This window comes from Lipophrys pholis (genome assembly GCF_963383615.2).
Source record: "Lipophrys pholis genome assembly, chromosome: 12".
NCBI classification, from domain to species: Eukaryota; Metazoa; Chordata; class Actinopteri; order Blenniiformes; family Blenniidae; genus Lipophrys; species Lipophrys pholis.
In genome coordinates this window covers 22,047,512-22,059,780 of record NC_137641.1, presented here as the reverse complement: position 1 = coordinate 22,059,780, position 12,269 = coordinate 22,047,512, and the positions used below count along the sequence as shown (strand labels likewise).

The 12,269-nt window shown below is 40.3% G+C and overlaps 1 protein-coding gene across 1 annotated transcript in view; it reads right to left on the bottom strand.

The window, feature by feature from the left end:
* Positions 1-670: 670 nt before the first annotated feature.
* The window catches only part of hcn1 (hyperpolarization activated cyclic nucleotide-gated potassium channel 1), a gene marked incomplete at its 3' end in the record, with an annotated part of 70,090 nt that continues 58,491 nt past the window's right edge, over positions 671-12,269 (bottom strand). Inside the window, exons 7-8 of the mRNA XM_080477423.1 lie at positions 10,494-10,658; positions 671-1,785 (exon numbers count right to left, since the gene is read on the bottom strand). Of these exons, the coding sequence (XP_080333549.1) occupies positions 671-1,785; positions 10,494-10,658 (1,280 nt within the window). The remainder of the gene's footprint in view (positions 1,786-10,493; positions 10,659-12,269) is intronic.

The following is a 12,269-nucleotide window of genomic DNA, read 5'->3' as shown; positions in this document are numbered from 1 at the left end:
GGTACGAAAAAAGAAAAAAGAAATAAACAAAAAACAACAAAAAAAAACCAGTCATTATCAGAATCAACAAAGCATCCCAGTTTTAAAAAAAACAAACAAAGAAAACAAAACTTAATATTAAAAGAACAAAACAAAACAAAAAAAACATCATACATTATATATAATTCTTTATATTTCTCAGAAAGGAAGACTCGTTTATACTACAGCTTTAAATTGCCATTGCCAATATTGTAGTTGGATTTTTACACACGTGGTCACATGCGCACGCGCGCGCCACACACACACACAAACACGCACGGATCATTTATTCTCATATATATATATATATATATATATATATATATACACACACACATACATATACATATATATACATATATATATATATATATATATATATATGTATATTCAAAGCAAAGAGATGTGAGATGTATCTGTATCTGTATAATCTGTATAATATACATTCTTAAGTTTAGGGAGACAAAATTGTCTAAAATATAATACAAGGGCTTATATATACAGGATTTCTATGAGGTTACTTTAGAAGATAATCAGAGAGAAACAAAATAAAAATGCTGAAGTTCCTCATTTTTACCTCTTAGTTTGAGCTCCATTTTCAAAAATGAAGTGAAACATTTGAGTTAAAAAAAAAAAAAAGATAAAAATGGGATCATAAATTTGATGCAAAACGCATTTTGTCTTGTTCAGTCTCTGTACTGCTCAGGACAGAATCTCTCCTAGATCCAGGGGATTCCCTGTGCTGAGTTGAGGATGATGATGATGATGATGCTGCTGCCACTGCTGCCGCCGCCACTGCTGCCGCTGCAGCCGAACGCACCGGGGGCAAGGCTCCCGATGACATCTGCCGGAATAAATTGACCCGCTGGGGCACTGTAGTGCGGAGGCCGCTCTGTAGACTCATTCCCTGGATCGCCGCTGCTGCTGTTGGTGGCACGATGGAGGCCAGAGAGTCTCCTGAAGTTGGATGTGCTCTGGGCCCCAGGGACGTGTCATGTGGCAGTGACGGTTGGGAGGCCGATAAGTGTCGGACATCTCTACTCAAGCTGCCCGACTGGAGAGCCTGTGTACTCTTGTGGATGTCTCCCCGCTGAGGTGAAGAGACCTGCGGCTGCTGCTGCTGAGGTGATGGCTGCTGCGCTGCAGAGGCTGCAGCGGCAGTTGCCCCAGAGGGCTGCTGACCAAGCTGTTGCTGTGTGGGTAGTGACGGTTGGGCAATGGGCTGCTGGATAAGCGACAGCTGGGAGGCTGTGGGTGAGCCGTACTGGAAGCTCCGGTTACCTAAAGGGGTTTGCACGGGCGGGCTGCACATAGCAGCCGTGAAGGAGCAAGGCGACATGATTGCTCCCTGCTGCTGCAGCGGGGTCTGTGGGTTGGTCGAGGAGGAATTGAGGTTGCCATGGGACATGCTGGCAGCCGAGTACATCCCCTGCGCCGCAGCGGCGGCGGCAGCAGCGGCCGGCAGCATGCGGGCAGCAGAGGCGTTGGCGATAGCTGAAGCACTGTAGGTCATGGGGACGGAGGACTGCTGCAGCTGATTGGTACCAAAGGCAGTGGCGAATGGTGGCTGGGCAGGCGAGTTAATGATTGAGTTTCCTGACATGGGAGTTGAGTTCATCCCGGTGACTGACTGCTTGCGGTCCACCATCATCACCATCTCCCTGTCCTGACGGATAATCTGCTTCAATATCTCGTTCTCCTGCGTGTTGAAAACGCCGGCGTTCAGGTCCTTCTGGAACTTCTGCAGCAGCAAGGAGTTCTTCTTCCCTGTTGGGACGCAGTCAGAAGAGGTGAACACATACAGCCATGGCAGACTTTGGTTACACCACAGGAAAAAGAGCAGGACTCAAAACTAGAAAGATGCAGCTTGTATGTTTTAACAAAGTTTGACCACATTTTCTCCCGCCCCGTCTTAATCACATCATCTTTAATACGTTTCTAAATACTTTCCTTTAATTTCAATGATACAAGCTGCATCCTTTCATATCCACTAATAACTGTCATACTGAATAAAAGGTGTGAAGGACATTGAATGGGAATGACTATGGGAGATATACAGTTTGAGAGGAGTGAAGGGCACATAAGGAGACAAAGATTACTGAAAGTGTGACGTGATAGCGTTGACTATGAGAGGTGCTGACATGGACGGTGAAACACAGAGGAATACTGATGAGTTGAACCCACACATCACAGTACTGGACAGTATTTTCTATTTTACATCATAAGACGAAAGGTTCTAAGCTCTACAAGATCATTTGAAGTCACCATGGAGTTAAATCAGCTAAAACACATCACAAGGATATTTAGAATAACCTGTCTCTGTTGCACCAAGTAGAATAAAAAACATACATATGACAAACTACCGTACCATCACATAACTAGATACAGGTGGTAAACATGCAAACTGTCAATATCACCAAATTTTACTACAGAATGCCCCTCATTTTTAATATACTAGCCTTTTCTGAGAATTAAAAACAAAACAAATACTTGTTAAGCATTTTTGTTTGGAATAAAATGCAAGACAGAATTCTTCCAATAGCGTAAACAAGTTGTTTCTAAAAGGACTCTTGTTTTCTGTGATAAAGGGCATTTTGAGCCCACAGGAAAACGGTCCCAGTCCGTCACAATTCATAGACCGTGATAATGAAGCCTTGACAGATGGCTTTTCAAACTCCAGCCACTGTTGTGACTTTGGGAGCTCTGGAGCAAAACTGTGGTAAAATGCTACTAAGTGCTACGAAAGGCTTGAAACATGTCTTGAAACTGGTCTCTTGTTGAAAGAATCACCACATCAGACGATGTTGGGAATAATCAAGCTCTATTTAACATGTTTACTTTGAATGACTATGTCCAATTGTCCTTAAAGGGTGTGTTTCCTGTAATTACTGTTGACCTTGTGCATCGACAGGCTGTGAAGCGTTGTCGGTAAAGAAGACAGAGTGGACTTTTAGTGTGCTGAAGGCTTTAAGCTGCAGTCAATCAATCATTAAGCTCCGTCCTTGAGGGCAGAAGATTTCTCCACCAAGTTTACCATTTAGCAGCCTTTGCTGGACGGCTTTCTGCTCTCAAGGCTGCCAGTAAGCCACGCGTTCAGCTATGTAAGACAGGACTTTTGTTGCTGGAGCAGCCGAAGATGGATTGAAGTGGTTTTTGTGCAGCATCTTGCCCTCTGTCTGATGCTGCTCGCCTTGACTGTAACACTCACTACAGGGTCGGGTAGTTAAGAGCTAAAACAAGCACCACGTACCGACTATGAGACTACTAAAAACTTACAAGTCTGCTCTCATTGCATTTATAAAGGTGGCAGGGTTAAACTCTGTAGATTGGAAGGACAACAGACGCTGATTATGTTTTCAAACTGGGCCAATCAAAATCAGAGTGTCTGGTGGATTTAAGGCAACATCCAAATATTCCAACACAGTAGTTAGACAAGATTTCAGGGCAACAGTCATTAAGCATTGCATGAGAAATTGTCAATTCTAAAAGGAAACGGCCGGAGCAGGAAGCACTGCGCTGCCTGTGGCGTGTACATCACTGTGTGTTTGAACGCAGAACACTTACTTATGTATGCGCACTTACCAAAGAATATATTAGTCTTTGTGAGCTATGCATTTACATCTAAGTTATTTTGAGACATGCGTTACTTCACACCAGCTTGCAGAGAATTTTGATTTTTTTTCCACGCTGTGTTCTGATTACCAGTACAAATAGTCACTGAAGGGGCTGCGGAGCTCTGTGGTGCGCATATAAAATTTTGAGGTACACGTTCAAAACAAGAAACTTTACAGCAGGCCAATCACGATAAAGAGAGGTTAGGAGCTGAGCTGTTTAAATTGGAGAGGTGGTACAGTGTTGTGCGCGTGTAGGAACCATAAGACCACCGCTATTGGTAATGTTACATGAATAAAAGTTGATTGAATTTTCTCTGAATTGTCAACCTAAATCACAGTAATAATCAGTTCCTCTTTTAATATAAGTGTGTCAAGGCAGTGTCACTGCACTGCTCTGCTTTCCAGCTGCCAGTTGGATCTTGAACCGGTTCATATCCTGAAGGGAAGCTCAGCACGGCTTTGAGGAGTCCGATTTTAGTGTTCAAGACGGCGACATGCTTTGCAGCGTGAGCTTAAACCAGTGGCTCCCAATCTTTGCTCTGCAAATTATTTAGCGCATGGCAAGATTTGAAATGTTATTTCCTGAACATGATGATTTGTCTTGTTTTAAAAGTTCTTTTCTCGTTTCTCGTCCATAATTTTACAGTATAATCTTAATTCTAGTATTAAAAATGTTCTTTCAAGATTTATCACCAAGTAAATTCACTAGATAATTTCACTAGTTTTAGGTAATTTTCTTTTATATATTATATTACGGCTAGCCCTTTTTGCAGTGTGTCAACTGCCCCCCCCCCCCCCCTCACCCCAGAAATACCAGTATTTCCAAGGCACCCTCATTTATACATTCAAACTCCACTCCACTTCTTACTAACTGCTTGATCAAAACTTCAAATTTAAAATGAAACAGATCAGATATAGTTAATTAATAAAAGTGTGTCATTCACGACTAACAGTCTTCGCATCGTGATATTTAAATTTTCAACATTCATTACTTTCGGAGTTTGTTTTTAAAATTGGCCTCTCTGTGCAAAAATACCTTTAAAAACACAAGCAAAAAAAACCTGAATGTTTGTTTTGCAAAATCAAACAGGACTCAGTGTGAGATGCAACAGCTGTGTGGCCAGAGTCCATCTCACACAGCCAGAAAACAGGTTTTTAAGGAATTTTACTGAAGCGATCATGTTGTTTGTAGCATTGTTTACATGCGCCCGGCTGCGATGGCTCTGAGCCACTTCTAGGATTTGCTCCCTCACTTTGAGAACCACTGGCATAAACAAAGTCCTAAGGTTGTTTTGACAACACTCAGAGAAGTGAGCAACGCAGAAACAGCTTCACTGGAAGCGTGTATATTGTCTGAACTTGCAAAGCAACAAGAAGGACACAGCTTTGCTTTTTCCAAGGAAGTGACGTTATCCAAAGTTGGGATTCCTGATCTCGGAGGCAACTGGAAAGCAGCATGACTTTGCGATTTTTTAACACAGCAAATCTCTACGGTCATGACATAGACTGAGAGAAACAGTATCAATAAACTGTGTAAATAATAATTACGATTCCAATAATCAACAAGGTAATCATTCATGTGTTTTTTTTTTCTTCCACTGCACTCTAAGAGTTTTGAATATTTTACTCTTATTAAGTCTAAATTAAAAGTTGAATACAAAATCTGTAAAAAAAAAAAAAAAAGTATTTAAAACAAAATAACAACAAAAACATGATAAAAAAAACTGTAAGAAACATTCAATTTGACCACCAAAATATGTGAATTTACAAATAAAATGATTTTTTTTTTTAAAATACTAAATATATGATGAATCTTCATTCCTTATCCAGATCTAAACACAAGCACTATAAAACTGTCTGAAAGCAAATCAACATGGACAGCAACATAAACAAAACTAAGATATAACATTATAACAAACATCATATATAAAATGAAGACTACATTTAGAAAAAGAACAAAACACACAACTTTTGAGACACAAGTTCAGATGCATTCATGGCTTCACAGAGACGTTACATGTCCTTCAGTCTGACTTCACCCATAACTTGAATAATAACAAATTCTTAACTATTTTACACAGGTGTTCATTTTGAATTGTGATTAGCACATTATTACAGAAGGTAAAATGTGTGATAAAATAACTACAGTGGGATTCTTTTTTTCCTTGTGTCTTAAAACAGGCAAATCAAATAGTCTTAGTCAAAGTTTAAGCCAAATGTCAAGACTGACGATTGTATGAATAATCATGTATACAACACTTTCTTTTTTACAAATAAGATAGAATTGTTGTTCAGAATAAGACAATCAGAAACAAACCCTCTCTTGGTGAAAACATGAATAAATAATGAAATGAAACCTTGGCATGGTACAAAAACGGTATGTGGCATTGCATTAGTAAAGGCTTTTACTAATCTGCAGACATGATTTCATTTGTGGATACACTTTGAACAGAGGATTCAAAGATTAAAGAAAAATGTCACATTGATAAGACTTGAGTATGTGTTCATAATCCAGTTGATTATTCGGAGAAAAGAAATCTGTTAAAAAATAAAGATGGCATGTAACACTGAATGAGATCTCTTTGTTTCCTTGATTGTCTCCATTTTTGTTTTTGTTTTGTTTTTTTTACATTTTGAGTCCACCAAAATATCTGCAGGACTAGTGTGGGTGACTTGAGGTATGTGTCACTGATGCAGGATTTAAACAGTTAATGTAACCTTCTGCATGAGGTCAAACTCTTGGAGGATGAATTTGAGACCGGATCCACTTAGCAAGCCTCACTTTGCCCCTGTTCGAATACTGGAATTGGAATAAAGTGTTTACCTGATGCCTACTCGTCGGCCAGGACACTCTTGAAAACGAGATGAGCTCGTCTCAAGACGGACTCCTGGTCAAATAATTTTTAGATAGATAAAAGATAATGTCAAATGTGCAACACGTTATTGATTTCAAAGCATGGTTACTTTTTTTTTTTTCTTTCCTTTTTTTTTTTAGCAAGACAAGCATGTAACCAAATGCAGTTCAAATATATATATATATATAGAAAATGATACAACCAGCACGGATCATGACAAAGTATCTTCCCTCGTATGAGACAAAACCCCCTTCATGGTTAGCCTGAAAGGACGGATCAAATGTGAATCACTCAATCAGAGTGGGAAGCTTTTGTTTTACAAGACTTATTTACAGTGAAAAGCCAACTTGGCTGGTAGTTCTCATAAAAAGGGCCAATGCAGATCAGGACTGTTGAGGTTAAAGGGCATATAGCATGTTGTGAAGGGCACAGTGAAACAAAAAGATTAAATGGTATATAAAGTTTTTTTGGATTGTTTTAATTTACTAGCCCGCCCGTTATTATATAAACACAATTACGTTCATATGCAACTGAATTCCAGATACTTCATGGTTTTACAATACACCAGCGGTCTCCGCCCCTGATCCTGGAGAGCTCCTCTCCAGCAGGTTTAAAGTCTTTCCCTGCTGCAACACGCCTGAATGCAATGAGGAACTTTCTCCTTTGTCTTTCCCAGGATCTGGGTGGAGAAAATAATCGCTAGATTCTGGTGTGTTGAAGCAGGAAGAGTCTAAAACATGCGGGACAGGGGCTCTCCAGGACCAGAGTTAGAGACTCCTGCAGTACACAATGTAGGAAGACATAAAGGTGAGAGATGAGGGTTTGTGTCTTGTTTCAAAAGAGTATTTCCAAATTTAATTGTGGCCAAACTTTTTTTCCAAAAATTTACAAGGTACTATTTCCTTCAAGACCCCATGAAACAATGTCTCAGTCATAATATCCCACATTTCCGTCTTTTCAAGACGATTCTCTGAAGCCAGTGCTGCTGCCGGTGCAGTGGAAACACATTGCAGACCTGCAGGATGTGTTTCTGTGCAGTGCAGAATTAGTAAAGCTGCTGTGTCACTGTGCTGCGACAACTGGCAACAATTTGGAGGCATAAGAATTCAGGAAAATACAAGAGTTAGAGGCTGTTTTTCCTTATAATCACAGTGAATTGGTACTTCAGGTACATTGCACAAATGTTGCAAGTATGTCACACAAAGTCCTGGAACGTATTGGGAAGAACTTTTGCCAGTTTGTGAGACATTCTTGTAACGTTTGTGTTCACATGCATGTGGCACGACACACGCTCGACATTCGCAGGATCAAATTGTGGTTGCAGTTGAAACTGTCAAGCAGACACACAAATGTCGTGCAACAGTCGTGCGAGACAACTGAGAATTTTTGACCAAACAACTCCGAGATCTGTTCCCGGTCCAGCAGGCGTTTCATCACCGCATGTTGAGCAGGATGACAAAGAAGTACAGAAGCTGCTGGAACAGGACCCCAACATCAATGAAGATCAGACTGGCATGCTGAATGCAAATTTTTTCATACTTGATGGGGCACGGAAACTATATTGAGAGTGATTTGGGATTTGAGTTATAGACATTGTTGATGACCATGACACTATTACGCCAGGAAGAAAAGTTGTTTTAGTTTTTTGAGCAGCTTGAAAATTGAAATCACGTAATTTTAATTAGCAGTTTGTCGTAGCAAAGTGAGATTGAGGCTCGGAAGCTTCTGAGTGCAGGTAAAATGATCACTTACATTAAGATCAATAGAGGAATTTCATGATCTTTTACGACATGAAAATGTTTTGACAATTAATTTTCACTTATTGCTTCTAAATAAACCCATAGAAAGTCGGGTAATTGTAGTTTTCATTTCATGGGGTCTATTATATCAACTGCACTTTCCCTAACTTGCATTTGCCCCGAAATAAACAGAGGCAGATTGGTTTTGCAGAGGTGATTAATATGAAGAAGATGTAAACATTTTGATCTAATTCAATCTCTTCCAAGCAACAATGGTCCTACACCTCCACACGAGATAAAGCTGCATACGAACGTAATTGTGAGGAGAAAATGTCTCAGCGGTAACACATACTTGTTGGATCCTGATTGATTTGGACACTACAGCGTTTCAGCGTTGAGTCAACATTTGGGTTACAAAGCAATTTGCAAATATTGACGCGCCTGTCTCAGGCAAACTAATACACAAATACAAAGCCACGACAAAAAAGAAAAAAAGAAAAACCCAAAAACACAATAACTGACAGGAATGTAGCTACAGACTGCAAGCTGAGCCACTGATATGACACAAAACTGGCTCATTGTTATTATGCAAATTCAACATTAGCTTGATATGCTTATCTTGATTTCTTATTAACATAATATGGAAACAATTGAGCAAAATGTCATGGCCTCTTTCATAAATCTAACCACTGACAAGCTTAAATAGTAAGTAGACAGGAAGCTGCATTCATATTTATGGGGTGAGATTAGTTTGAAGGAGCTGCTTGAGTTGTCAGTGTAACAGTCATATTGGAAAATAATATGACTAAAATATATAATTGTATATAAAACCAGATGAGTTCTCCTTCTTCCTGTGAAAGAACATTTTCATGATAAACGTCATTGTCGCCTTTTCTGTTTCTGTGTTATAGACCATGGAAGGAAGGCATGTTGTCTCAAACAGATCGAAAAGCCAATCGCCAATCAGGTAATAGATGTAATAGATTTGGAGAGCTTCCACCCAGGACACAAATGAATAAGAAAATATATAAAAAGGCTACACTTGATCAAATAAAAATCTATGTAAGCTTTGTGCTTGTGGAAAATTATCTTAATGAATGATGCATCTTTAAAAAAACAAAACAACATTGCATTATTTCAAGCCAAGCTCAAATAATCCTATAATGTTACATAAGAAATTGTAACAGATCTAATGAGCTTTACAAAGTTGCCCTTGAGAGGTTTTGAATTAATTTGGTTGGATAGACATAGATTAAAGATGTCACTGTAATATTCAAAATACTCCTGGAGACTAATAATGTTACCCAACTCTGGGCTGGGTCGCACTGTGATACCACATCCTCTGCACAGACGGCACTCTTAACTTTTACTCTACATTTATCAAGTAAAAAAGGTTGTTAGTTAACAAAGATCGCAGAAAGCTATTAAAACAGAAGATGTGTCCAAAGAGAAGTGAGAGAATGTGTAAGAATAGGGTCAGAGGAGCCAATTGGTGCCCTTTGGTTTGTGTTACATACATGTGCCCCTTTTTAATCAGTGACAAGTCCATGTGTATCAGATTGGCTTTATTAATCAACAACAAACTGTTACATTCATGTAACAAACATTTCCTTATCAAAACAGTAAACATAGCAGTTTTTGATGACATGGGAAAAGCTGAATGAAACTACGCAGACTCTTAGCCAAAAAAGCTGCATCTTGTGCATGAGAGGATTTTAAAGCTTTCCTGTCACCTGGCCCTGTCACTTAGTGCTTGTTTATTTATAATGTTTTTTTTTGTTTTTTTTTAAGGGGTTTGTGCCTGGATGATTTTGAGAACTCTGATACGTTGCGGGGTGCTGCTCATACCCAGGAGTGCAGATGAGTGGAAAGAGGGCCAGACACACATGCATGTGAGGTTAGCTTCCATCCACTCGCTGACATCCAGTGGGGGGGTCAACACCAAACCAACGAGGGGGCGACCTGACTCCCTCCCGGACAGCGACATGCACTGCCTTCCAGTTAATCCAACCACAAAACGCTACTTTGGTTCTTTAGAAGGATTAATGCTGGTTACAACACAAACTTCTATAGGACTTTTTAAGACAAAGAGACAAACGTTGAAGAAAAAAAAAAGGAAGATAGCATACAGGTCATGCAGCACAAGATGGCAGACACAATGCTTTTATGAAGAAAGGAGGCAAACAAATACTGATAAAGACAAGGCACGATGACAGGCAAGAGAGTCGACCAGTCAGACAGGACAGACAGATGTTGGAAGGCCTTACCGATGCGGTCCAATCGGTCGATGGCGACGGTTTCGAAAGCACGTCGCATCATGGGGTACTCCTCTAGCACCTCATTAAAGTGATCAACGGAGAGGGAGAAAAGTCGACAGTAGGTGTCTGCGCGCACGCTCGCCGTCCGTCTGCCCTTGGTGAGCAGACAGATCTCTGTGTGGACGAAAAGAGAGAGACACAAAGGAAAAAAGAGTTTTAAAAGATGGACACATGAATAAACAGCAACAGTAGAGAAGTGGGTGGGTGGGGGGTTGGGGGTCATAGGGGAAATCATCCCAGTAATTACAGCACATATTATCATATAGATGAACCTTGAGCACAGGAGGCTAATGTGAATGTAAATAAAAGGAGAAGCCCATCAGCGGGCCTGTCACTTGCATTATACCGAGATAATTCATCATCCTGTAAAGAGCTAATAAGCCCATAACACAACACAGGAGCCAGTTGTGCTTTAAAGAAAAAAAGCTGTCAGGCATCGCGGCATCAACGCACTTCTCTAATATAACGTATAACTAAACAGGGAAGAGATTTCACAGCATCGCTACATGATTCTGACATGACAGGAAGGGAAGCGAACAATAGCATAAAGCATGCATCACAATTAACCCTGCAGGCCCCTTTAAATCCGATAATCACACGGAACGCAAAATCTTTCTCGTTAGTAATCAATCTGTGTAATTAAAAGTGTGTGAAACTGAAAAGAAATACTCATTCTAACGCTAACGTGGGAAACAGAGAACTTTAAAATTTAAGCATCAAATCGTCAAACATTAAAGCCTCTTTGACATAGTTGCTATTAAAGATAAGGAGAACACACACAGTTAAAAATCCAGAATAATCCAAACAAAACTCCTTCAAAATTAAAACGCTATTAGGTTTGCACTTATTACCATCAGTGTAGGAGTACTCTTGGCGTCAATGATGCCGCTAAAGTAAAAGAGACATCTGTGTCATCTGTAAACGTTTGGCTCTGTGGTTCTGAAACAGTTCCATATAAGCAGTAATAAAAACAATACAGACACCAACTGAGGTTCCCTGCATCTTATTCAGCTGGCAGCAACAAGCTGGAAATGTTTGGCTTGGAGGTGATATGTGAGAACATTTAACATTCACGGCATCTGATCCCATGCAGGCGGAAAAAGTACAATTCTCTGCAAACATCCCCCCCGTTCATTGATTGTTTGATCCCTCCTCCGTTTCTTCTTGTTTTCATCTCCTGAAGCAGCTCAACCTCCACCCACATTTGCACTTCTGTCCAGTCTGCAGCACCACTTCCTCCTTCATTAAATCGTTAAATGTTAACTTGTTATGGTGTGATCTTTCTTGGCTCTGCCATGAGCTGTCATGAAAATAGAGCGCAGAGCGCGCGAGATGCGCGAGCAACACTCTCAAACTGTGGGTGTGAATAAGGTGTTAGTGTATAATGGAAACGCTCCCTTCAAGTTGTACCTCTGTCAACACAGAGAAAAACACACATGAAGTGGAAAAGGAAGTGACAGAAAAACCCATGTCGTGTTACATATAATTTCACAAACAAGGGGGGGGGTAAGAGTGATGGTAAGCCAATGCAATGTTGATCCGAGTTAATAAAAACCCGCTGCGCTACCAATGCATGACAGGCGGTGTTGAAGAGGTAAACGTGTTACTTGAGACAGAACAGCAAGTGGCCCGGGTCTAGGAAGGTTGAGTGGGCGCATTGAAAATAACTGATCCTCCTTAATGCCTCCCTGCCATGGCACTAAATTTGGATTGATGGTGTACAGT